This window comes from Exophiala bonariae (assembly GCF_035927105.1).
Source record: "Exophiala bonariae strain CCFEE 5792 chromosome Unknown scaffold_21, whole genome shotgun sequence".
NCBI classification, from domain to species: domain Eukaryota; kingdom Fungi; phylum Ascomycota; class Eurotiomycetes; order Chaetothyriales; family Herpotrichiellaceae; genus Exophiala; species Exophiala bonariae.
The window spans coordinates 55,983-81,666 of NW_027042496.1; the positions used below are offsets into that span (position 1 = coordinate 55,983).

The following is a 25,684-nucleotide window of genomic DNA, read 5'->3' on the forward strand; positions in this document are numbered from 1 at the left end:
TCGTACTACTTGCGAATCAGGATTAATAGCTCGATATTGTACATCCAGAAATATGACACTGGCTTTGACCACGGCCGGTAGCGAGTCTAGTAGCTTTGGTTCTTTCTCAAGAGTGAGGAAATGCCGTCACGCTGCTTCTAGGGCTGAATGCTAGTCTTTTGATGATACTTCCATTTCTAGAATTCCTAAAATGAGACAGTGCCTGTTCCGGCAGGGACGAGAAAGTCTCCACTCGTGCTCTGTGGCATGGGGCAGTCCAATCTTGTCGTCGTACTGCCCTGTCCCAGTATCCTCGGTGTTATTGGTAAGGTAGGTAATAACTGATTAATGAGAAACAACGGGGTCGTTGTTTAAATCGTACTACCTCGTACGGAGGTGACGTAGCCTTGAAACTGATAGTTTCTGGCCAATTGCGTTGGTCAAGCCGCCCTACTAACTCCGCACTCGCACGTATGGATCTAACTGTGTCCGTGCTCTTCAAGGATCTCGAGAGGTTGAGTCATCAACTTGGATAGACTAACCCGCACTAGCCCGCCAGTCTGCCATCTAGTCCGCACAATTCTGGCGAGGAGACGCTACTCCGTTGACGCCACCAATATAGGCGAGCCAATGGACATTGATAACCAGTGCCCTGTTTTCATACGGGGACGAACACAGCAGCAGCGGGAGAAGACATGGGGGTACCTCGCATGAGGCGCAACGCAGAACGATCATCTAGCTAACGGTCGTATACTTGTTCACACATACAACCTCATATCGAAGATTAATCAGCGTACGCAATCCCCATTGCACCCTGTCACCAAAGATCCTGTCCAAGGCTCGGGCATAAATACACAATGCTTGACTGCAGATTGATTTAATTCTGTAATAGTCAAGCAATAAATCAAAGCTTACCAGAAACAAGTCTTGTCAGCTTCTCCAGAATTCGCTGTATCTTTCTGCCCATTCTCTGCCCATCCTTGAGGAAATTCGGTGGCGTCCCATTCTTCATCAAGATATTCGAAAATCCAGCCAAAGACAGCTAGCAAGATGCTTACCAAACCTGTAGTCGAAATGCTCGCTCGCAACAGGTCAGTTACTGATGGGAATTCGATACCCTTTTTCGTTTTGAGTAGCTACTAACATATCATTCTAAGCAAACTGGCACAAACATACCAGGCGCCCCCGGGGTTGATGTCAATGGTTTCGGGGATGCGAGCGACTGGGGCCGGTGTCGTCGTGTTATCTTGTGCAGACCCTCGCATATTCCCGGAAAAAATTCTGGGATTAGACGCAACGCTAAGTATGAATCTACCCCCAAGCGATGGTCCTTTGTGTCTCATTTTGACAGCGAGCACGTTTGACCCACCACCAGACACAGGCTAATTGAATTCATTTTATAGAAGCTACAAGCGTCCGCAACGCCGGTGGAAGAGTGTTTGATGCAATTAGAACACTCGCTGTCCTTCAGACTATCGGCAATCCCGGTTCTATTGTCGTCATGCATCACACTGGTATGCTACTTTCCTACCCAATAGTTGAAACAGCTTTGAGTCACGCGTTATTCGAGGTCGAGCTAACACAAATACCGTCATAGATTGTGGGATGACCCATTTCCACAACAAAGATGTAAGAAACGGAATCGTGGAACACAATCCGCAGGCGAAGCAGTTGGTGGATTCCTTGGAGTTTGGGGAGATCACTGAAGGGTTAGCAAAGCTCTGAGACCTAACTAAAGTGGAGGCTGCAGACTGACATCTATGAATAGAATCGAAAAGAGTCTTAGAGAAGATATTGCAGCACTGAAAGCATCTCCATTGATCAAGAAGGGCACCAATATCATCGGCTTGGCGTATGACATTGAGACAGGGCTCTTGAGCGAAGTCCGCGAGAATGAAAGTGGGCTCTGAGGGATAGTCACATCCTTTCAATGTCAAGGTCGCGGTGACTGATTGCCCCTGAATATGATGAAATCCTTTAGTAAACTTATCCTTATGGCGTTGGCGGTGTACAGCAGTTAACATTGTGTGTTTCTAACAGGTGGCGATCTGTTACGTGAGACAGTGGAGATCTTCCTTCCCAACCTTCTCGTCTACGTCGAAGCTGCACCCCAGTCTATTTGAGTTCGTGCCTGCCAGAGTTTTAAACCTGGAAACTTGAGTCAGTTGGTCCAGACAGCAAATAAAGCGTAGTGTGAAACGGTCTGGCGATCGAAGAGTACGTCGGATAGAAGTGGTATAGACAATACGAGACCACTTGTAATTTCGCCTGAACCCTTGATTCTGTGTAACCGAAAGGCTGAACACTCTATGTACTGTTACGTTGGTATCTGCCTATTTCACACTAAATTTATCATGTGCCTTGTTGTCTCACGATATAGTTACGGATCATAATTTCTGCATGGTGCGGACAAGCGTGCCCTGTCCTGGTCAAACGCTGTGTTTTAGAGCCCGATATCATAACGTGGAGGAGAACGATTGCCGGATTCTTTGTCATCAGTGGGGAATACGAGATTGATAATCGTAATGCTTGCCTACTTCCTTAAATTGTATGATTGTTCTACGGATCGGTGTATTCAGCTCGTGGCCATTTGCCAGTGATTTCAAAATTGGCCATCCATGCGGCAAATACTCGGAGATGATATTAATCATTCGTCGAAGGCGCAATACGGCCTTAGATATTGGTATTATGATCATTATTACTTTGGTGTTGTCATGTACTACTAACATTTCTTGGAGGTACAAGGTATATTCCAGCCATGGACTCACCTCGCTACCTCTTCGTTAACAATACCCCATTATCACAAGGCTCTGCCACTAATGAAACCAAAGACAGAAAGCTCATCAATCGTCATACACAACTGCACGGACTTGCTTCCAGGAATTTTGGCAAGCCCAACCAGGGTGGCAAGAAGCTTTCTTCGGTGGATCCAAATTTGCGTACAGGGCCTTCACGCCGGCGGAAATCTCAAGATGTGAAGCGGGAATTCCAAGCAGCAGACCTTCATAACCCTGGACTTCAAACAGAGGGTGGGTCAGGGGTTATTTCTCCCAAACTTTCTGACAAACAGCGCCCTCAAGCACAGCAAGAAGCACATACGCTTTTGGAACGAATTTTGTTCACCGTCAAGGTGATGTCCAACGAGCAGAAATCTCAGAACCTGGATCCAAGCCCATTTCAAGGTCTTTTACTTTCTCTTGACGCCCATATTTGCCAGTATCTGCGGAAATATCCATTCTCGACATTCGAAAAGACTTTGATGCCAGGAGGGACTTCCGAGTCTCATAGCGAGCGCTTATTCCTAGGAACAGTTGTCTCAGTGCTAGAAGGATCCTTAGACGACGACTTACTGGCGTATGCGCTTTTAGCAAATATGTCCACCATTCTTTCCGAACACTGTGAGAAAAACAAGAGTATCAGTCAATTCAACAGCAATTACTACGGTTACCAAGCCACGGCAGCGCTCAGGAGACGACTTTCAAGCGAAGCTCCACCCGATACGACACTAGTTCTCAGTCTTTGGCACATGATCAGCGCAGAAATGAATCAGGGAAATTTCGAAGCAGCGACTATCCATCTCAAAGGAGCAGTAGCAATTTGTGACCTCTTATGTATCAACGACCCGAATTATGTGGCTCCCTTTCAAATATGCGATTGTCTTCTCGCTACAGGCATTTTTGAGCAGCACCCCGAGGTGTCATACTTTACTGTAAGGCCAGATTCCGCTTACTGTACTGACAATTATTTCCACAGCCTCAGCCTCATCCACAGTACTCCAAGCAGATCTGTTCCGTCGAAATTCACATCTGGAAAACACACAAACCTCCTGTGCCCTGATTTGCGGAAGGTTGTGGAAGACTTGGTCAATTACAATGCCTCTGCAGCTGAGCGCAACCACTCAAAGGAAGATTGGAAGAATTCCATTAAAGATGGACACTGGTCGCACCTGAGCTGGCGGTTCCTTACATCCCGAGAATCCAAGCACGTGTCTTTCGCGCTGGCTCGCGCGCTGGGCATGTGGATCTACCTCATGCTCTACACTCTCTCCGACATCAAGATCGCACAACCGGTATCGTTCAGCCTCCAAAAGCTTCTTTCCACTACGAGTATGGAAGAATGGTCGGACCACGAGGACGTGTTGATATGGATCTTGACCGTTGGTGCGATGGTCCCAATGGGAACACGAGCGGAGCAAATGTGGTACGCGCGGAAACTGGTGACTCTACTAGATGATTCGGACTCCGTGAAAGAGCATGACTTTACAAAGAAAAGAGATATCGTTGAGTTTTCGAAAAATTATCTCTGGATTGATGACCTTCAGAGGTCAATGTTGGAGCCACTTGTGGCAATGATCAAGTCTATCCGGCTGGAGAAAAATCTTCTCAAACCTTATCGAGAAGCAAGGTTCTTCTCTTCGTATACGGGTGAAGCTTCTGGCAAGGGGAAGTGGCATAGATTATCAAATGGTTCTTAGCGTGTATGAAGTGTGAATTGAATATGACACGAGCACTCATGTTGGTGTCTCACAACCTGAGAGCTCAACGGGCGACTGTATTATTGGCCATTCCCACCAGCAGTCCATTTCAGAGATAGACAAGTTAAGTAGATAGAAGTGTATGAAAGACAGCTCTGCTTTGTTCGATATGCCATCCGAGTAGTTGAAATCGAACTGCGGCAAGTTCATCAAATTCATAATCAATCATAAATAGCGGCATGACGAAACGACTGGCATCTGCGTAGGTATCAATGACTAGGGGCTAAGCCTCTGCTTCAAGCCTCGCTAGCGCGTTCACATAATTCACTATCACATCAGTTAAGTAAGTATAGTCCTCGACCATTAAGAACGCGCGAAATCCAGGCTATCATACCTGCAACGAGCCATCGTTTGGCAAAGATTCCAATGACGTCTTTGAGGTTAAAGAACCTTCGTTTCGAGAAGACCTCTTTACTTTCTTTCCAGGCTTGAAACTCCACAATCGCGGCAAGGTAAAGGCAGTGCACGTTGATCGGTGACAGGATATCTATGTCCACTTCTTCCTTTCCAAGAAATATGTGGGTGGCGAATTGTGCGATGCGGATGGAGTTGGCTTTCATGCTGTCTGTGACACGCAGTTTGTTCAGAGGATTGTCATCAGGGCTGTTCAGTGCCGCATGATGAAGTGCGAACATGGTGCTACTAGCGCATTAGTATGGAATCAACCTTTAGCTGCTGCCCGGGAATAAAAACAAACTTACCTTGTGCAAATTGCGAGTGCCGAGCAGTATTGACCATATTTGGTGTCTTCTTCCACCAATATCGGAGAGAATGCCTTCAGGGTGCGCTCGAGTTGTGCTTCTTCGGCTTGGTAGAACCCGAGATCAGAAATGGGCTCTACAATATGGCGCATGACTTTGCCTGCTAGGAATGAAGCTTGACATTCGCGAGCAAACTGCCCAACGTTTTGGCCGATGGAAAAATCAGACGGGCTGCCGATGGATATGAAAACTGTGTCGGGGATGTCCTGTATTTGTTGTAGATCAAATTGTCAGTGGAAAAGGACCCTAGCATTTGAAATGGGAAGCCGATATTCCTCACATTCTCAAACCATCTTGCATCTTCGATGGGAAGTAAGTCCACCACTCGGGGTTCCTCAGTCGCGAATACTGCATCTGTACTGCAAAGGTTGGTGAACCTAGGTGAGAAAGTCAGTGGCTGGCGTGGAGATGCGTGCATATATGTCCACAGATGCAGATCAGTAATCACGTTTCGCACGTCAACTCAAGCGTACCTATCGAGATTATAGATCGCCCACCACGCCCTCCTCTCTTCTTCCACTATCGCCTCACCTAGCTCGTTGCGAATGGGCCGATGCCAATTTTGGCTAAGGCCTAGAGCCCGCGCCATTCGTGCGCAAGCCCCAACAGACACTGAAGCAGCCGGAAATATGTCGTGGCCGATCTCATAGAAGATCACAAACAATCGACACTGAATGTGATCGAGTGTCAAATAATATCCTGTTGACTCGAGGAGGCTAATGATGTTCTTGACGATAACATAATGTGGTGATTGCATGGTCTGAGTGCCGGGGGCAGGGCGCTGCAAAATCAGACTGAGGCACAGGCATAATGCGACAAAATCTGCAGGCGCCTCTTCAATTCCACCACTTAATCTATCCAGAAAGCGACCTTTGGCAAGAAATGTGATTTTCACATAAATGGTGTCGAAGAACAAGGCGGCAAGGTCTTGAATTGCTTGGAGATTAGTCCCAATGATTTTGAAGGCATGCAGACGAACTGCTCTGTCAATTGCTTCTTTAGACAACGAGTGTCCGGCATGAGCATCGATGCCATGATTTAGGTCTCCACCCAGTAGTCCCATAACTGAATCAACTGCGAGCGTCTGATGAGCATTGCCCTGGTTTAAAGGAATCTGTACTGCATGATGCACACCCTGGCGCAAGTTCTGTGCTGGTCGACCATCGTAGACACAGGTCCGTCCAAATCTATCACACATCACATTAATACGAGAAGTCACGGGATGAATTTTAAGACGCACCGGATACATGTTGAACAACGTGGTGTGGCCCGGTCGCATCTTCGTTTACCACGACTGCATGAGGAGCATGCGTTTGTGGCGGCGAGAGCGATGTTCTGGCCCAGTCCGTTCGCAGACATTCTTACTGCAGGGAGTTGATCTCGAATAGAATACAAGAGCCTCTCCTCCACCAACCCTAGTATGGAAAAGCTTGTAGGGAACGTTAGTTGTGGCAGACCAATCAAGCCTGGTCACATTGAAGTGATGCTTGACGTTGAAATTTGAGAGAGCGGCGGGCGTCGGAGGGTGCCTCTTCTCGTGAGAAAACCTTGGCAGCACCAATCAAGTATTCTCGAGCATCGGGGTAGCGTTGGCCGCTCAAGCACGACAGATCCCGACGGGTTATGTAACAAATCTCGTACAAGTGGATGATTAGTATTTTTGATATGGCACTAGTCCGCGTTCCCAGAAGCGATACCAATCAAGAGGATTTTTTGGTCCTGATGCTAGGATTACATCAATGAAAGAGGCTCCCTGGAGTTGCAACAAATCTTTCCTCCTCTCCCTCTTTTCATATATCACACTTTTGATTTATCATGACTTGACTCGATTTCGACATGCTTAGTAGTCGCGAGCACTTTGGCGTTTGGATCAACATCGTTGAGATTTTCCACAGCCATCTCATCGCCAAATAACGCCGCAATCTCCTCAAGTGACTTGCCGCCCTGTACGACCCAGTTAGTGACAACATCCCAACGTTCGAAAATGCATAATCAATCCAATCAATCTTACCGTCTCTGGAAGGGGAAAAAAACAAATCACGGCAGCTGACAAGTTGCTGGCGATGAATAGCGAGAAGTATCTGTGGGGCATAGTCACACCCACAAGGTTGTCGTAACTCCCCAATCGGAACCTTAAAAGCAGGTGGCTGAGACCGATGGGATCTGTAAGTCAAAGACATGTACAACTTTGTTCAAAAGAGGAGCGAGCATCAAAAATAAAGTCCTAGAACACCCAAGTCTTATCGAAATTGAAGATGTCATCTTCATCATTTTCAAGGAAGACATTGAAATCAAAAAATGGAAAATCTGGTTCAGTGGTTGCATCAGGGTTGAGCGTTTGGCCAGAAGAGCCGGGCATCGTTGAGCCAGATCCGTAGGACCGGTGATTGTCTTGCGAATCCACTGAGGACAGAGCATTTGCGCACACATTCGCTTGCCTTTCTTGACTGCTTGGGTGTGGCACGATTCTTATAGCATCAAGAAGTCGACTCGTGTCTGTTGCTTGTAGTCTCCGTAGAATTCTGTTCGCGTAAACTCTTGGAGGGGCATTTTCATCTACCCCTAATTCTCTCATACACGAAGCTGCGTCCCTCACGGACTGGAGATGCCGATCAAGGTTCAAATCGGGGCCTGCAAGAACCTCAGCAGCCATGATTAGAAATACACAACTGAAAGTTATCTTTGTGAAATTTATGGCCGGAACATAACGTGCTGTTTCAATCGCAACAGGATCAAGGTCAATGAAGAATCTAGTCCAGCTAACGGCAGCATCGACAGATCTAGAGAAGAGCTCCGTCAGCTGTGGCGATAATGCAACAAGGCGTGAAGTCGAGGGGTCAGCCTCCGTGCTCTCAGTCATAGCCTTATATAAAGTCCTTGTTGCATAGGTACTGATATGAAAGCGAGCGTATCGGAAGAGTGATTCGACGGTAGTATTGTTGAAGCGGTCGGCGTTCATTCCTGGTGCAGTAGCATTGTCTTCCAGCGACCACTTCTGACGCCAGTCGAGCAAGATCTTGTCAAACTCGGTAAGCATTTCCTTGGTAGAAGCAATATCGAGTTCAGCTTGTGGAGAACTCCACCATTCACGTAGATTTGGGTATTTGATCCCAGATTTGGCCCATAGAAGATACAGCTCGACTTGTGCAAGAATCTTGCGGATAAAGGCATCATCTTGGATGGCACTGAGAAGATTTGGAGCCGATTTGATTATGCTATCCTCTGAAATAGTTGGAGGAGTTCGTGTGATCAAAGAATACTGCTGGGAGGATGTGAAAAGCCACAACCAAAAGAGATACCGACGTAAAGCAGGGCAGAAGTTGCCCGAAGGTGTGACAAGGTCAACTCCTTTAGTGAGATCTTCGTATGATCGATGAATTGAAGCGTAGATTGCAAGGGACTCGACCAGAGGCTTCAAGAATCGGAAGCTCAACTCAGGATAATGTGGCGTACTACCTTCAGGTTCCTCTGAGTCGATAGGCGAAGCATAAAGATAAAGCACGCCTAAAGCTTGTAGGAGTGTCCACATATCATCGTCGGTTCGTCGCATTGAATAATGATTGGCTCTCACGATCTTCAGCACATGTGGCGTCAAAGAAGCCCGCATCGGGCCATAACCAGGCACAAACCAGGCGGTTGTGAAGGCGATGGAATATGCCAATTCAGGTCTCCCTTGAATGAGGCTGGGCAAGTCATCAAGATCACTTGGAGCCATGAAAAGAACATTTTGTACTATTTTGGCTCTGAAGCTACAGCCATCAGTGAGAATTGTGCACATGAACATGGGTGTGCTTGGACTCACTATTGCAGCAAAGACAGCAAATCATTGACGCGCATCTCATAAGGCGGCGGAGCGAAATTGGGTTCGCTTGAGGTTTGATTCGACAACCCAAGCTGGGATGGAACTTCTGAGGTTGAGCTAGCGAGGAGTTGAGCGTCTATGGTCCCCAGCGGTGACGTCATGTATACAGATGGTAGATTGCTGATTTTGACGTGTCCCGATGACTTTGCTGTACCACCCATATTTATTCGTGGTTGAAGATTGTTCGGAGCTCCAGTGACTAGCTGTTGTGCAAGGCTCGGTGTCTCGGTGGTGTGAGGAACCACCTCTGGCATATTCTCAGGGTTGCCCAGTTGACTCAATCCACCATAACTCGACGTTTCATTGTCATTTGGTTGACTTTCTTGCGATAGAGCTGGACTTCCACGGTGGGAGTCCGGCACAACGCAATCGCGTTTCGCCTTTGCGCATCGCATGCATGGAGGGGCTTCAGCTCCAACGCATCGCATCTACGACAATCAGGTGGCAGTCCCAGATGCCGAACTTGCTTGATGGCAGGTGTTGACTTACTTTTTGTTTGCGACAAGCCTCGCACGCAACAGCAGCTGCCCCAAGGAGGCGACGTCTCTTTTGCCGATGCATGTCCATATTCATTGCGCATCAAACGCGTGTGGGTCGTGGGATGTTGTTGAAACGTGTTCTTCAGATATCATTGGCCCTGAATTCAACGGAAGGCGTCGCTGACTCAGGATCATATCAAGTTGCGAAAAACAGCTGTATCTAGGTAGTTAAATACCTAAAGGGCTTAAAGGCATGTGATGTAGAGCCCTAAAGTGTCCTGTGAGGGGAAGATGAACGGTGTCAGCTAGTGGACAACCTAAAAGTCAGAAGAAGACCCCGCTAGAGAGCTTTGCCTAAGGGAGACCATACCTTTTCCAGCTAGCAAAGACCACTTAGACGACAAGCTACAGAAGCTATTTATCCGGCCGGACTTCCACACAGTCATGTGACCCTCACTCCTCGGAAAGCGACCTTAATTTTGGCCCTGTGGCCCGCCGTACTGACCAATGTGCTTCATGGCATGTTCTCTCGTTATCGCCCTCAACTGATGCATTCGTGGCCATTACTTGCCGCCCCTCAATCTTCGGTAGCGAAGAACAACAGTGCTTAACGCTCAAAGCTTGCGTCATTCAAAATCGTGTTCAATGATTTGAACCTCGATCTGCTTACGGCTTCTTGTCGTGCCAACTAGTCGACTGGTACGCTTGCAGACGTTTAATTTCTCGCGTTGTCTTATACGACAGCAACATAGGCATATGGAGGCAAGTCTTCGGTGCCGTGAATTTGTGCCTACAATCGAAAGCGATCCAAGCTTAATGGTCCATTTACAAGCCGGACAAGGGTTCTCTCACGATTTCTGGGGTTAAGTAGAACAGTGGACTCAAAGTTTGGAACACCTTATGATGCTCTGAGCTCAAGTGGAGAGGCCGCGAACCGCACAACACGCTTTCACTAACGGAATTAGCTATGTGGTGGAAAGGAAGCGAGTATCCTTTGCCGTCGACTGTGTGCTCGAGGGACCGACTTCGGACCACCTCACCGCGGAAATTGAGACAAGCAGTCAAGATGTTTCAGCCTTGCTTCCACTTTCAGATCACCCTCTCAAGTAGACGACTCGGGCTATACTGAGTTCTACCCTCCCGCCACTGGATGCTTGAATGCCAAATCCAGATGTCTAGCTGTAATCAGCGAGGGGTTAATAGGCTTTCGTTCTCTCATATTCGACCAAGCTGCATAGCGATCCTCTAGTTTTCAACTTTTGCATTTTTCTTTGATTCATTTCTCCAGTACTGGCTTTTTGCACATCGAAATGTATGCAATGCAGCATCCTGCTCCGAAATTAGATAGTGCCACGGGAGTGGAGAGAGGTCCTGGCCCAAACCTACCTCCATCATCAACGATCAACCAGGCTACCAAGGTGGAAGGGTTTCCTTTTCCGGACCTCGCCACATCCCCTTCGATCTACTCTCGGTCTCCATCACGGTTATCGTTCTTCTCCAATGCCGAGTCTGAGTTCCCAATGACTTCGGCAGAAGCCTTTCGAAACGACATAATGCTCAAGTACTTGCATCAGCGCCAGCTTGAAAAAAACTGGAATCACAAAAGCTACGAGAACCACGGGGTGGTCTTGAGAAGGGGCAAAGATGACTTCATCTGCAGACCCGAACAACTTCTCTCTCTGACGGGCGGGTTCTACGACCAAGTAAGAACACTCAATGTCAAGGTGGCGATAACCGTAAAGACAAGTGTCATTGACACGTTTCTAAGTACGTCAACACTCCCGTACTTACCACTGGCCGACGGACGCCGCATTCAAGTTCTACCATATATATTCAGCTTAGCCCGGTGCAAGAAGCATCAGATGGCAGCATTTATTCGACAATCAGGTTTACTTGTTGTCTGGCACAATGACCCGGAAATGATCATCAGTAGTGCTGAGTCAATTGAACAACAGCTGGTCCAGCTTCTATGGAAGAATCAGATTGCTATCTCAGAGGCAGAATATTCGTGTTCAGAGTCTTCCATTGTTATTGGAGAAGGTCAAGGTCCTATTGCTGACGGGTCCAGCCCAGAGCATTTACCGGCCAAGAGGAAGATCATGCTTTATCAGCCACTCTTAACAGGTCTCACAGCGGCATTATCTATTTTCTGCATCGGAGTAGGTTGGCGACAGGTTGCGATTGAAATCAAAGTCGATTCTTCCACGAGACGATTAGCCTTGTTGGCAGTGGTCCCGGCTCAGATCTGGCTGGGTTGGTTCTTTTTCCATACTCTCGTGAATGGGATTGCTCAGATGATTGGTCCAGTGAATCAAGTTGGTGCAAATTCAAAATCCTACAGTGGGGTGAAAACTGCGAGGTTAGCCACAGAAAACCTTCCTCATGTGACCATTCAATGTCCAGTCTACAAGGAGGGGCTGTGGGGTGTCATTGACCCAACAATGGTATCACTTCGTACCGCAATATCAACCTATGAAATGCAGGGAGGTTCAGCAAATATATTTGGTAAGACTTCTCACTTAATTCACAACCCATGCTGACGATTTCCCAGTTAATGATGACGGCATACAACTCCTGTCGCCCGAGAAAGCTGAAGAACGGAGGAAATATTATGATGAGCATTCTATTGCTTGGGTAGGCCGTCCGAAGCATGACCCTGATGGCGAACAGCCATTTATCCGGCCTGGGAAATTCAAGAAAGGTACGTGCCAATCAATCTGCAGCAGTGTGATCTTCATGATTCACCAAAGTAGCGTCGAACATGAACTATGCGATGGGAGTTTCAGCAAGAGTTGAAACCAAGTTAGCAGCTATCACGCGTGGCGAGAACTGGTCAGACTCAGACGAGGAGGAAGCTTACCGAGATGCACTTGTAGAAGTGATAGCGGATGACAGTGGTCGAACTTGGGCGGAAGGCGACATACGAATCGGAGACTACATTTTGATCATCGATTCTGACACTCGAGTTCCTTCGGATTGTCTCCTCGACGCAGTCAGTGAGATGGAAGAAAGTCCACAAGTGGCCATCATTCAATGTGAGCACAACCCGCGCGCCGACTTATTAAATAATTACCCGCGAGAAGATCTGACCGCGATGTACAGTTTCGTCTGGTGTTATGAACGTCACAACCTCCTTCTTTGAAAAAGGGATCACCTTCTTCACGAATCTGGTTTACACGGCCATACAATTTGCTGTTGCAAACGGAGATGTCGCACCCTTTGTTGGACATAATGCTATCCTACGGTAAGTCTCGATGCAGATGACCACTTGAGATTTCCCCAAACTAAACAAGATACTATAGGTGGAGTGCCGTGCAAGATGTCTCGTGCGAGCAAGACGGCAGAGAGAAATACTGGTCCGAGGACACCGTATCGGAGGACTTCGACATGGCCCTCCGGCTCCAAAGCAAAGGCTACTCGCTGCGCTTCTCGACAGTCCACGGCGACCAATTCCAAGAAGGCGTGTCTCTGACCGTCTACGACGAGCTCGCACGCTGGGAGAAATACGCGTACGGTTGCTCGGAGCTCATCTTCCAACCCTTCCGATACTGGCCCACGCGCGGACCCATCACCCCTTTATTCCGACACTTCATCGCGTCCAACATGTCGCTGATGTCGAAAATCACCGTCCTCTCCTACATCGGCACGTACTACGCGATCGGGTCGGCCTGGCTCCTGACCGTGCTCAACTACTTCCTCGTCGGCTGGTACAACGGCTACCTCGACCACTACTACACGGACAGTTTCCGCATCTATTTCAGCATCGTCGTCGTGTTCCAGGCCCTCGGCACCATCTCGTTGAGCGTCCTGCGCTACCGCACCACCGACTGCAGCCTGGTCGGCTCGTTCCTCGAGAACCTCAAATGGCTACCGCTCCTCACGATCTTCCTCGGCGGCATCTCCATCCACGTCAGCCAGGCCATTGCGTCGCACATGTTCAGCGTGGATATGTCGTGGGGCGCGACGGCGAAGGAGGAGACGAAGACGACCTTCTTCAATGAAATCCCGACGATTTTCCGCAAGTTCAAATTCACCTTTGCGTTTTGCGTACTAATGGTTATCTGTATGGTTGTGGTGGCCGGGGTCGGGCCGCTGGGTGGTTTGGTGCCTTATTCTTATCAGATCACGAATTTCACGGCCATCTGGCCGTTGAGTACCGTGGTCGTCTTTCATTTTCTCATGCCGCTGGTGCTTAATCCCGGGTTGATGCAATTTACCTTTTAGCTACATATTTTCCATGTATGTTACTCTGATTTCGGAGGATTTATCATAAGTTGAGATTGTGTTTGTGTGCATTCTCGCTCTTTATTGTCTAGAACAATTAATTCCTTGCGTCGGATAATTTGACCTGTATGAGCGATCTGGAAATGGGTAACTCTGATCACAATTTGGCCGACGGTCGACGAATTCAGTTCATGTGAGAAGAATATGACAAATTTAGTACTTGGGTATCGCCAAATGCGCACAATATTAAGCAGGAATATCACCCGAGCATTCCACCATAGGGACCATAAGAAAAGCTCTATGATCGACTCCTCAATGTCCCTCAACTTGCCAATCCGCCAATCCGTCCCGCCGCCGTGACTTATGCAAAGTCTTTTGTAACCCTATCACACCAATCCCACAACTTAGCAGCCTCGCCATTCGGACCCTTTGCGATTTCCGCCTCGAGGTCTGCTCTCGTCCCGTATTTCCGGCCCCAGGGAACCAAGTAAACGCCCTGCTCGGAAGTCAGGGCCGGGTTGTCGCGGCTCAGTCCAGAGTAGATCTCCGTGTATGCGCCGTATATGGCAGGGTAGAGCACTGTTTTGTTCATGATCCATTGAACGAAGCCTGGGAGGTGGCGTTGTAGGTCGGACTGTAGATTGCCTGGGTTGTAGGACTGTGTAGGATGGAGTGTTAGCGGAAATGTATTTTGGGACGATATTGGAAAGGGAAAAATTGTGACGAGGTGAGACGGATTCATCTACTTACGTTATGCATCACACCCTGGGCATTGTATCTCCGACCGAACTCGTTCGCGAGATAGTAGTTGGCAGCTTTGCTGACGCCGTAGATGTTCTCGTTTCTCAGAGTGTCATCGAGAGTCTCGCTGCCATCCTTGGCGATTTTCCACTTATGGCCGTTGGGGGGAGATTGCAACACGACAGCTAGACTTCCAGCCCAGCTGACTCTCACCGTTCCCTTAGGTTCACTGTCGGCGGTGCGCTGGAGCACGGGAAGCAGGAGCTTGGTGAAGAGGAAAGGACCGAGGATATTCGTCTGGTATGTCAGATTCAAACCCTGGGCGCCGACTTGTTCCTTGGGTGGGATCATGACACCGGCGTTATTGTTCAGCCAGTGAAGCTTGTCCTCCTTCGATAAGAATTCATTCACACTTGACTTGATGGTGCCGAGGTCACTGAGATTGAGGTGCAGATAGTGCAAACTTCCTGTGGATTTGGGGTGTAGCGCTTTAATTGCATCAATGGCTGCTTGGGCCTTGGACTCGGAGCGTGCTGCCACATAAACTTTGGCGTTGTGTGAGTAGAGAATCGATGATACTTCATAGCCTACTCCTGTGTTGGCACCTGTAACGATGAAGACTTTTCCAGTTTGGTCCGGAAGGTTCTTCTCAGTTAGTGGTGGAGCAGGAAGGCCCGTCGACTCCTTCCAAAAGGTTCTGATCCAGTTAAACATGTTGAGATCTATGAGTGAAACTTAGGTGGAGTACTAGGGATGTGTTGAGTCGGCTCAAGTAATACCTGCTTTTGTCGTTGGTGAGAAGAGAAAAGGAGAATGGATATGATATGATATGCTAGGTCAGGTAATAGAGAAAGGTCAGATGATGGTAGGCTTTCACGAGATTCTTTTGGGTCAGCAGCAGCGTCCTCGTATGTCATATATATATGGTGCACCATAGCAGATTTTGCAGGGTGATCCGGAGACATACCGGGAAAAAATGGGTACCTGGGAAGGGAGATGCATGTATCGTGGTGGTGGCGCGAGAGGGAGGCTTCCACCGTGTCCTCCATCTTGGAATCCTTTCGTGCAACTTACCAGGCAGCAGCATTTCTCAAGAGAATAGCCTCAGTGTTTTCCCTTGCAAGAAGGTGGAGGTATGCATATTCCTCTTGCGCCATTATGGCCATGAAAGTATCGTGCACAAGGTGGTCGCGGATTACTGAATCTTAGTGACCTCATGCAGGCCGGAAATTAGGGGCGCAAAGTCCAGGGTAAGCCGTACACTAAGCTTATTTCAACTTTGCGGCTCCCTATTCCAGCTTGGTTTCCCCAGTAAATTGAGCTTGATTCTCACCTTTGGCATTCGTATCTTACCCGCTCGACAGCGCTAACCGATTTCGCTTGAAAATAAAGCCGGCCTGCAGAAAGGACGAACATGGGCTTTATTGAAGAGCCAATCCCGTCAAAGTTGTCAGCCGAATTGCTTGCACAATATGGGGTTGATGGATGACCTGATCACTTTTGGCTCGAAAACGTGATACGAAGTTAAGGACGAAGGGTGAGTTTGAGCTTGCACAGTGGATACTGAAACAGGCTGAGAGGAATACATATGCAAGGCTCGGGATTAACGGTGGATGAGACCCACGGCAGTGTCTTCACAGAACCTGCACACCTGACAGAAGACAGAGTACGCGTAAATACTTAGTAAATGTCGCACAGCACAAGCTAAGCGTCGAATTCATGCCTTCAAAGTTGCTATCTAAGCTTGGCAGTTGTGGACCAATTCGGCCGAGATCGTCCAGTCACCGAAAATGCTCGGCGATCAGAGTGGAATGAAACATACAGTTCTTCTAGATTCGCTCGGAATACTGCTTAATTGTCTCAACATTGACAATAGGTCCGAGAGTTCTCCAAACTGGAGGGTTGCAATCATCATTGGCTCTTCCACTCTACTGAGCTGAGTATGGATGAATATGGCCGAGTTCATCCACGAGCCGTCTGTTTCGGTTATCATTAGACATTGACCTTTCCATTTTTGCATGTCCAAGCATCGTTCACAGGACAGTCAATCCAAGACTAGAGTTTCACCGATGTTCACCAACCCAATGTCCTCTCCCCATTTCAACCCGGCAGTATGGGCTGCTTCTTTCCAGTTTTGTGGGGGGCTTCGAACATCTTCATAATATTGTGAAAGACCACCACGAACTGTACCATAATGCATACCGATGGATTTCTTGCTTCTGACATCTTTATGAATATGGATGGAGTCCCAAGGGTTTGCATGGACTGCAGACATGAAAGCTCTGGGTTCACATAGGCCAATCGGCAGTAATGCAAGGTCAAAAGGACCAAGAAAATCTCCAATCTGTTTGAATGCCGGACATGCTGGATGCGACTCTTCTTCCTCGTGGGTCAGGTTTGGTTCTGTAATTGAACGATATGCAGTGTCGCCAGAAAAGTACAACTTTTTGTGGTCGCCTTGTAGTTCTTCGATGGCGAATGAGCACCACAGGTCGTAATTGCGATCGAATGGACTTCTACCAGAGAAATGCTGTGACGGAGTAGAGGTGATCTTTACAGCTCCAACATTCTCGACGTTCACCTCGAATTGATCCCACCAGTCCACTTCGGTGATGCAGGACCGATCAATTCCGTGTCCGACCAGCCAACGTGAACTATGAAGACCAACCAAGATATGAACTTTGTGTTTGCGATTGGCATAAATTGCCTTGAGTGTTCCAGCATCTGCATGGTCGTAGTGGTTGTGAGAGATCAGAATGAGGTCGATTTCGATGTTATCCAGTAATTCATGTATTGAGCATGGAGGTGGATTATATCGTTTGGGCCCGAAAAAAGTGACCGGGGATGTTCGTTCAGAAAATAGAGGATCACATAATATATTCACACCACGAGACGCCCCAGGTGGGGTTGAGGTTTGTAATAGGAAACTGGCATGTCCGATCCACGTCACTTTGAAGCCAGGCTCGGGATAAGCAAAATCAATCTTTTGTACCTGCACAAGCTCCGATCGATCTGGAACCGGTTTGAAGGGTGGCTTGTCCTTCGAAAATCGAGTCTTGAACACGTTCATCAACCCCTGGCCATGTTCTGGGAATGACGGCCATGGATTCTTGAAGCCAGTTGGTGGGTTTCCAACATGATGTGACTTGGGCTCGTCAGGGAGTAAAGATGAAAGTGGATTGATTTGCACCATGGTGTTAGAAAACTGCAGGGGATGGTCCACAAAGCCTATTCAACTTCATGTGGTTAGGTTCAGCATCACTGTTATATCTTGAAGGTTTGAATGGAAGTCCATCTCGGTTTCTGCCTGGAATGTTGGCCTAACGAGAAAAGGAGCGGTCATCAATATGCACGCACCGTTGGTACGGCCGGTAAGTTCTGGACACAAGGATTCTACGGCAGCGTATTATGACAGCCAAATGCAAGTCTTTCAGCAAACTTGCCAAGACTTTAGGAGATATCCTGACTCAGCATCAACTTCGCTTTCGGCATCAAAGTCTTCTGGACCTCCAGTGCTTTTCACTACTATCCTTCGAATCAATGAGTAGCAGAGTATCCTTCGTTCGTGAGCTAAGGCCATGATCGAACCTCAGGCTTGAGGAACATCTGTACGTTGACAAGGAACGACCGGCAGTGACGAACCTGTATCGAGGATGCCAACTAGCCAGCTACTCTTTTGAGTACTTCCCCAGTACTCGGAATATAATTGACGGTCCTGAGATCGGGCTTTGGAACACCGATCAAATTCTGGGATCTGTGCGCTACATATACATCTTCTGACGCCGTTCTAAGATCCAGCTACGCAGATCGAAATTTTCAGTGCTTCCACACACTGTACCTGGGTAGGTCATTATTGAATATAACCCTAGAATCACCCGTGACTTTCGCTGATAGCATCAAAACCGTCAACATTACACCTGACAAGATGATTCCCCCTCTCATCTCACTAGAAGAGCACTTCTTCTCGGCAGCCATGCTTGCCTCCCCCACCGCGGCCAAATACAGTGAACAATTCAAACATATTACTGGTCTCCGGGATAAGCTGGCGGATGTTGGGCCTCTACGCCTTTCAGACATGGATGAGAACAACATCTCATTTCAAATCGTGTCGCATGCCCCAGGGTCATTATCTGCTGGCGAATGCCGGTCCGCCAATGACCAACTATCGTATCTGATCCAACAAAACCCCGATCGCTTCGCCGGCTTCGCGGTCCTACCCGTCGATGATCCAGCCGCGTGCGCAACGGAACTCAAACGGTGTATCACCGACCTCGGCTTTGTCGGCGCCCTGATCGACAATCACAGCTCTACGGGTGCCTACTACGATGGAGCAGAATATCTGCCTCTATTCCAGACTGCGTCTGACCTCTCTGTGCCCATATACCTACACCCAACATGGCCCACCACAGCTATGCTCTCAACCCTCTACACCGGCAATTTCCCCACATCGGCCACCCAATCCATCTCCGCGTCTGCTTTCGGCTGGCACTCTGACGTGGCAACACACATCCTACGGCTCTTCGCCAGTGGCCTCTTCGACAAATTGCCCAACCTGAAACTGATCGTTGGGCACATGGGTGAAATGCTACCGTTCATGCTCGCGCGCATCAACCAGCTCTCCGTGCGGTGGGCGCCATCGCCCCGGACGTTCCAACAGGTCTACGACGAGAATCTGTGGATCACGACGAGCGGGAACTGGAGCGTCGATCCCATGGCGTGTATTCTGCGCAACACCAAGATCGAGAGGATTTTGTTCTCGGTGGATTATCCGTTTGCAAGGAATCAGGATGGCGCCAAGTTTATGCGCGAATTTGAGGAGAGTGGGTTGGTGGACTCGAAGGGCCTGGAGATGATTGCGTTCAGGAATGCGGAGGCGCTGTTGGGCGTCAAGCATACGAAGGACAAGTTTTGATTGTACACTATTTCTGATGCGTCAACAATAAATATATTCAACAAGTTGTGGGCCAGTCAACATGACAGCTGTATCGCATTTCTATACCTATATCCCATATCCGCCACAGACATTATCACGGCTCAGCGACAGCGGGCACATCAGCCGGCGCTTGCTGTTCTTCCGGAAGGGCATCTTGATAGCTCTCCACAAGCGTAGTGAATTCCGTCGCACGGTCAACAACCGTCTTTGACGGACTCCGAACCTTCTCCCGCCTCGCACAGCAACCAAAGCACGGGGGCGCCAACATGGCCACGACCTGCACAACAAAAAGCCACACGGCCGTGCCATCGGTGTCAGACATGATATGGTTCCTCGCGATGATCAGCTCCGTCCACAGGATGATAGGCCATATGGAAAGCAGCACACCGACGCCACCGGCAAAAACCATCTGATAGCGATACCACCACACGAGCGCCTTATCCTTCGTGGCAGCCGCGGTGCGAAACGCAATCGTGACGGCAAAGACGACCGAGCCCAGCAACGACAAGGTATCGACGAGCTGGATGAGCAGGAACCAGCGATGCCAATGTGGACTGAGGGTCCTCCAGCCCACGAACCAGAACTCATACACGCCATAACCCTGCACCTGTGCCGTCGACCAACTGACCCAGGCGACGGCGTTGTTCAGCACCATGACGCCGGCGGTGCCGAAGCCCACGATGACCGCCGACACCATGTTGCCCGAACTCACGCCGCCGAGGTACGTCAGCGTGTAGCAGAAGTTGAACTGCGACATCAGCAGCGAGAGGGCGTGGAGTTGGTTGCTCCGCGCCGCGTGGTACCATTGGATTTGTGTGTACCAGTTGTATGCCAGGAACCCGATGTTGCTCGGGCAGTTGGCGCCTAGTCCAGCCGCGAACTGTGCTGGCGAGAGCATCATGCTGATGTATAGGAGGAGTCGGTTCAGCGGGCTGAAGCCGGGGACGACGCGGACAAGATCGGACATGGTTGGGTTGTATTGTTTTTCGCAAGGCTATGGATATGGTCTTGGTCGTGGGATCAAGCCGTTCGCAGCGTCGTCGTTCCCGCAGCACGGATAAATAGTGGGATGATTCGGTAGGTAGGCAGATAGATACCCAGGACATCTCTAAATAACCAGGCAGGTCCTATGAGGGTGTGCACAGGATGATATACCTACGAGTACAATTCGTGTTATACTAGTGAAAGGGACCAAGGCAAAAGCTTGACCCAGACCAGTGCGCCTTGTGTATGTCTCGTTTCAACCATGTTCGTATTCCAGACGCCCAGGGGAGTTTGGTGGGTGCTTGACTGACGAATGGTGGAGGCTGAGTTTGGGTCGGGCTGGGTTGGGTTGAAAGTAAAAGCACAGCCGCAAGTCTACCGACGAGGGAAGCACGTATACGAGATTCAATCTACATACGAGTGGTATGAGGTGCTGGCACACCACATGGGGATCCTCACCCTCAGGCTCTCGATAGAATAGCACGATGCTTGGTTATATCAGCTAGTATCTTTCTACAGTACAGAGCCTGAGTCAGAATGCACATGCAGAGACCCGGAGAAACAGAAATTCCAGAACGATGCGGATTAAATATATTCCTGCTCATATTCGAATCTGATGGTATTCACAAACACGCTTTCACTTTCGATTGTAGATAAGTACATACCAGAAGCGTTCAACAGTAGCCACACATTCCAGCTGATAGTCATTCATACCACCGGATACATCATATTTCACATATCTCCACACTCCAACGATACTCCGAAATGGAACAATCTGGACCCTCTCTCAAATAATGCAACCCAGACCAACGCCTTCGCTTCAATTCAACAAGAGCAAATCTTAAGTCAAATGTTGATCTTTAACACAACAGGAAAAAGATCAATATCATCGCTTGTTCACACTCCTCCTCGCACGGTCCCCACCAGCAAATTCGGCGGGATCGACCGTTCTGAAGCCACTCCGCCTGGGCGGATCTCGTTTCGGCGGGCGTTCAGGTGAATGCTCCTCGATGACCTCGACGATATCGTCTTCCTCCTCGTCGACAATCACGCTCTCAGGCTCAAAATGGTGCTCCTCAACGACTCTTTCCTCTCGCTCTCGCACCACCCGCTCGCGCCGTGGACTGCTCACTTCAGTCATGGCGCGTGAGCGGCTCCGTGAGCGAGTGTGTGAGCGTCGGTGGTGGTGTTCCTCCACGACGACTTCTTCCCGCTGGTTCCATCCGGACAGTCGGATTGCAGAGAGGATGATGTACAGAATCACGATGAAGCCTGCGATGGAGCCCAGTGTGATGCCAACGACGGCGCCGGGGGCGGGCCCGGAGTTCAGACCAGCGTAGGTGGTGGGAATAGCGAGGACGACGCCTCCTTGGCGTTTGTGAAGGGAAGAGGGTGTGTCGAGGAAGATGGGTGAGTTGTTGGGTGTGGGTTCTCTTGGTGCGAGTGCTTCTCGTATGGCGCGGCGTGTGAGATGACCGGCGCCTTTTATGACAGTTGCGAAGACTGATGCAAGGGGTGGTGGGCTGTCGTCGTCGCTGATCGCTCGAGAGGAGAAGGACTGGAGAGAGCGGGAGAATAGGTTGAGGATGTGGTTGCTGACGAGCCCATTGGAGGCGACAGTGGGCGCCATTCTAGGAGTGAGAGTCGCTGATGATAGTGTTTCTCTTTCCTTGGTCGTCTATGCTTTTGTCCGTGGGTATAAGTGAGGAGGAGAGAAGAGAAGAGGTCCGTGTGGATAAAGGCCTCAGCTCAACTGCGGGCCGGGATTTGGCGGAGAAGAAAAGCTGGAAGAAGTGAAAGTTGATAACGGCGATACTTGATGAGAACGAACGACAGACCGCAAGGCGACAACCACCAAGTGATTGAGGAAAGGTATAGACTGAACCCAAGGCTCAAGAAGGAAGAATGAGTATGAGAGGAGGAGGGGTGGTCGAGATGGAATGCAGCTGATGAGCATTCGAATCCCAGCCACGTCAGATTTCCCGAGCTCCACCGAACCAGGGTAGAACCAGAAGCTGCTGGCCGACCCGAAAGCGACGCCTAAAACTGGGTTGGGTGCCGCTTAAAGTGGACTTCCCAGGCCCTAAATGACGGGTAATTTGTCCCTAACGGCGATGAAATCACGGTGGTTGGAGTATCACCATCTGGGCCCCTGTGGGGTTCACTTGCCGGGAAATTCAGGCTAGAGCCTTGTTAGCGGTACCTAGGTAGGCGAGGTTCTGCCCACAAATTGCTCATGTTCTTTTTAGTACTCGTGCGCCCAATTCACTGGCACAGTACAGAAAAGATACTTGTGATTTCAAGGACGCTCATTTCAAGGTGCAATTTGCAAGTTGGAACTCGGTAGTATAATCTAGACAACCCCAGACACCATGCATAACGACAAGTGACAATCAAACATCCAAATTAATAATCTTCATCTTTTTAAAAATCATCTGGACTTCCCAAATCCCACTTTCGCGTCGTCAACTTCCTCTGCTTCTTGACCGTCGTCGTCACCTCTTCTTCTCGCGTTACGCTGGAACTCCTCAAGGACAGTTTTCGTGGTGAAACATCACACACATTCAGACTCTCTTGACTGGCCTTCGCTTTGATCGTGGCCTCACTGTCTCGAGCTCGAAGGGACGCCAGGAACGGGTTCGTCGCGATATTAACATTCGATCCCTCCTGCAACACTAATCCTTTCACCGGTGATTTATTGGTTGTTCGTGACTTTTTCGTCGGACTTCGAGTTTGCATTTCTTGCTCCAATGCTCGCAATCTCGCCCGAAGTGTCTCATTCTCTCTCTCCAGACCCTCAACCACGGCATTTGTCGGTTGGTCTTCATGGATCGTCAGTTGAGTTGTCTTGTGGAGAATGTCCAGTTTCTCATCCAAGAATTCTTCATTTCGGAGCTTTTCTTGCTCCCATGCAAGTCGCCATCGTTCCTTTTCTTCATCCATTTGTTCTTCCATCTCGGTCCAACATTCGTCTCGAACTTCTTGTTCCATGACTTCAAGCTTCTCTTCAGCAGCTTGCAACTTTAGTTCGGCTTCGGTTCGTTTGATCTCTTCTTCGGCTAGTCGAATTACAAGGGCATCACATTCTTCAGCCAGCCGTGCCACTTCATTCGTCGCTTGCTCCAGTTCTTGCTGGTTGAAGTAGCTGTCTTGTGGCGTTTGGCGTCCATTGTGTAAGCCGGTTGCTGGTCTGCTTTGAGTGCCAGTACCCAAGATTGCACTTGTAACACTCGGAATCCGAGGCACTGTAACTTCACGCGCCAATGCCGAATATCGTAGAATTTGGCTGGTCGCGTTAAAATCACCTTGAGGATCCGCTGTCACAATCATCACCGCTTTCTGCGCCTGTCTGGCCGTGCCGCTGTGATTTGATGACGGAAATGAGTTGGAAAACAACAACTCGGTCAACTTACACTGCCGGAAAGGCACAATGGGTTTGCTGCCTTCTTGTTGACAATCACTCTGCACTTGTAGACACTGACCGAGATACATTAGACTCTCGTTGATCTTACCAGCTTCAGCAAGTGTGGAGCCTGTTGTTTTGGCATTTCTCGCCCGCTCGGACCCTGCCAAATCAACAATTGACATCGTTCCACCAGTCCATGTGGGCATTCCATAACCATAACCACGTGTTCCCACCTTCTTCTTGACCTCAATGCAGAAAAATCCGTGACTTCGAGAACTGACACTGTTGCTGCCAGTCCCTGCCACTCGTCGTTCCATGAGGCCTGTTTCAAGTACCATCATGGCTTCGTCATAGCTACCACAAACGATTTTTCGTAGTCCGGCCACCACTTTCCGATCGTGCGACATCTCGGTATTCTTGAACAGTAGTGGTCGCCTAAGCAGTCCTTTCTGAAGCGCTGCTCCTTGTCTTGTCGACATTGCCGGGGCATTGGCCGACGATGGATTCGACAACAAATCAAATATTCGGTCGTTATACACTTCGTACATTGAGACGAGGACCACATATTCTGTTCTTGGGTCGATGTCCACGGTCAATGATGATACATCGGGCTGTTGCGGTAAAGTACTTGGCCGTGGAAGTTGAGGTCTCCGAGAATGATAAAGAGCCGATTCCTTCACAGACGGGGTTTTAGCAGGGGATCTCCTCAAACTTCTCAAACGCGATAACAGGGGAACTTTAGGTGGGGGGTGCCATATTTCTTTCTGAGCATTGAGTTCAACCTCGGGAGCCATAGCCAATGTCCTTAACGTAGGTGGGGTACCTTTGAAATGTTCATCCACAAGATGAAGATCAGAGGGTCTTAGAGAAACTACACTGGCTGAGGGAGATGACGGGAAACAGCCGGGAAGCTCGACGGAAGAATTGCCTACCATCATGGGGGTTTGGGCTCTGGACATGGGAGTCTGGGCTCGTGATAATCTGGCTCTGTCACCATCTCCATATATCGCTTCCAAAAATGTAATTGCCGACGATATTTGGGCTTCAGCCGGATCGGATGCTTGCAGGGATGCAAGTAGTCCACTATCAGTTGGAAGATCTGGATGGTCGGGTCTTCGAATATTTTGTCCAATCGACCTGAATAAGATATCCAGGGTCATTTGAGTGATACCTCGTTGTGATTTGGATCCCAAGATAGTGTGACTCTAAAGATGTTGTCAGCCCCGAGGGATATGATAAGCTTAGGTCACCAATACCTTCCCACTTCCTGTGACGCCAAGTGTTGCCACCAACCCATCTCTTCCAGTCTGTAGAACAGTCTTGATGGTATCTGCAGTCCCTGTCTCATTGAATATGTCCAGCTGGGTGGCATTCTCTTGGAAAATCTTGGTAAACCCGAATCGTTCAATCGCTCGTTTTCTAGAGTCATTGGGTGGCTGGAGAGTAATGTGGGTTGAATGTGACTGAGTGGTAGTCTCAGATTCCAAGGCATGAGAGGATGAAGGCTCAACGATCAACCATGATTCGACCTTGTCCTTGGGTGTTGATGATTGAATCGGCGGTCTCAGACGCAGGTAGACCTGGAACAGAGATGTTTGAGGTGCCATTTTGGTAGGGTTATCCATCGCAGAAGTCGGTCGGTGGAATAAATCACAATATGCACAAGTCAGTTGTGGATTGAGGTCAAGTAAATGGTCTTCTGAATGACTGTAGTCAACGGCAACTTGCGTCTACTGCCTGCGGTGACCATGGCCTCGCCTCAGGCTGGTAGAGAATATCTT

General features: G+C 49.0%; 10 protein-coding genes across 10 annotated transcripts; 3 read left to right on the forward strand and 7 right to left on the reverse strand.

The window, feature by feature from the left end:
- Positions 1 to 2,737: 2,737 nt before the first annotated feature.
- Positions 2,738 to 4,453, forward strand: LTR84_005580 (uncharacterized protein; the record flags this gene model as incomplete). Its single annotated transcript, XM_064849146.1, has 1 exon — positions 2,738 to 4,453. One exon carries the CDS (start codon positions 2,738 to 2,740, stop codon positions 4,451 to 4,453), a length of 1,716 nt encoding a protein of 571 aa, XP_064703849.1.
- A 283-nt stretch (positions 4,454 to 4,736) lies between these two features.
- On the reverse strand, positions 4,737 to 6,633 carry LTR84_005581 (uncharacterized protein; the record flags this gene model as incomplete). The annotated part of the gene is made up of 6 exons (XM_064849147.1): positions 4,737 to 4,780; positions 4,848 to 5,152; positions 5,215 to 5,480; positions 5,555 to 5,651; positions 5,748 to 6,461; positions 6,515 to 6,633. The coding sequence occupies 6 exons, from the start codon at positions 6,631 to 6,633 to the stop codon at positions 4,737 to 4,739; spliced, it is 1,545 nt and encodes a 514-aa protein (XP_064703850.1).
- A 438-nt stretch (positions 6,634 to 7,071) lies between these two features.
- LTR84_005582 (uncharacterized protein) lies at positions 7,072 to 9,531 on the reverse strand (the record flags this gene model as incomplete). Its single annotated transcript, XM_064849148.1, has 3 exons — positions 7,072 to 7,218; positions 7,508 to 9,023; positions 9,077 to 9,531. 3 exons carry the CDS (start codon positions 9,529 to 9,531, stop codon positions 7,072 to 7,074), a joined length of 2,118 nt encoding a protein of 705 aa, XP_064703851.1.
- A 1,394-nt stretch (positions 9,532 to 10,925) lies between these two features.
- LTR84_005583 (uncharacterized protein) lies at positions 10,926 to 13,839 on the forward strand (the record flags this gene model as incomplete). The annotated part of the gene is made up of 5 exons (XM_064849149.1): positions 10,926 to 12,120; positions 12,167 to 12,316; positions 12,369 to 12,650; positions 12,718 to 12,859; positions 12,918 to 13,839. The coding sequence occupies 5 exons, from the start codon at positions 10,926 to 10,928 to the stop codon at positions 13,837 to 13,839; spliced, it is 2,691 nt and encodes an 896-aa protein (XP_064703852.1).
- A 361-nt stretch (positions 13,840 to 14,200) lies between these two features.
- LTR84_005584 (uncharacterized protein) lies at positions 14,201 to 15,294 on the reverse strand (the record flags this gene model as incomplete). The annotated part of the gene is made up of 2 exons (XM_064849150.1): positions 14,201 to 14,497; positions 14,590 to 15,294. The coding sequence occupies 2 exons, from the start codon at positions 15,292 to 15,294 to the stop codon at positions 14,201 to 14,203; spliced, it is 1,002 nt and encodes a 333-aa protein (XP_064703853.1).
- A 1,330-nt stretch (positions 15,295 to 16,624) lies between these two features.
- Positions 16,625 to 17,773, reverse strand: LTR84_005585 (uncharacterized protein; the record flags this gene model as incomplete). The annotated part of the gene is made up of 1 exon (XM_064849151.1): positions 16,625 to 17,773. The coding sequence occupies one exon, from the start codon at positions 17,771 to 17,773 to the stop codon at positions 16,625 to 16,627; it is 1,149 nt and encodes a 382-aa protein (XP_064703854.1).
- Positions 17,774 to 18,505: 732 nt separating this feature from the next.
- Positions 18,506 to 19,492, forward strand: LTR84_005586 (uncharacterized protein; the record flags this gene model as incomplete). The annotated part of the gene is made up of 1 exon (XM_064849152.1): positions 18,506 to 19,492. The coding sequence occupies one exon, from the start codon at positions 18,506 to 18,508 to the stop codon at positions 19,490 to 19,492; it is 987 nt and encodes a 328-aa protein (XP_064703855.1).
- A 115-nt stretch (positions 19,493 to 19,607) lies between these two features.
- Positions 19,608 to 20,480, reverse strand: LTR84_005587 (uncharacterized protein; the record flags this gene model as incomplete). Its single annotated transcript, XM_064849153.1, has 1 exon — positions 19,608 to 20,480. One exon carries the CDS (start codon positions 20,478 to 20,480, stop codon positions 19,608 to 19,610), a length of 873 nt encoding a protein of 290 aa, XP_064703856.1.
- A 903-nt stretch (positions 20,481 to 21,383) lies between these two features.
- On the reverse strand, positions 21,384 to 22,127 carry LTR84_005588 (uncharacterized protein; the record flags this gene model as incomplete). Its single annotated transcript, XM_064849154.1, has 1 exon — positions 21,384 to 22,127. One exon carries the CDS (start codon positions 22,125 to 22,127, stop codon positions 21,384 to 21,386), a length of 744 nt encoding a protein of 247 aa, XP_064703857.1.
- Positions 22,128 to 22,921: 794 nt separating this feature from the next.
- On the reverse strand, positions 22,922 to 25,510 carry LTR84_005589 (uncharacterized protein; the record flags this gene model as incomplete). The annotated part of the gene is made up of 2 exons (XM_064849155.1): positions 22,922 to 25,108; positions 25,160 to 25,510. 2 exons carry the CDS (start codon positions 25,508 to 25,510, stop codon positions 22,922 to 22,924), a joined length of 2,538 nt encoding a protein of 845 aa, XP_064703858.1.
- Between the last annotated feature and the right edge of the window lie 174 nt (positions 25,511 to 25,684).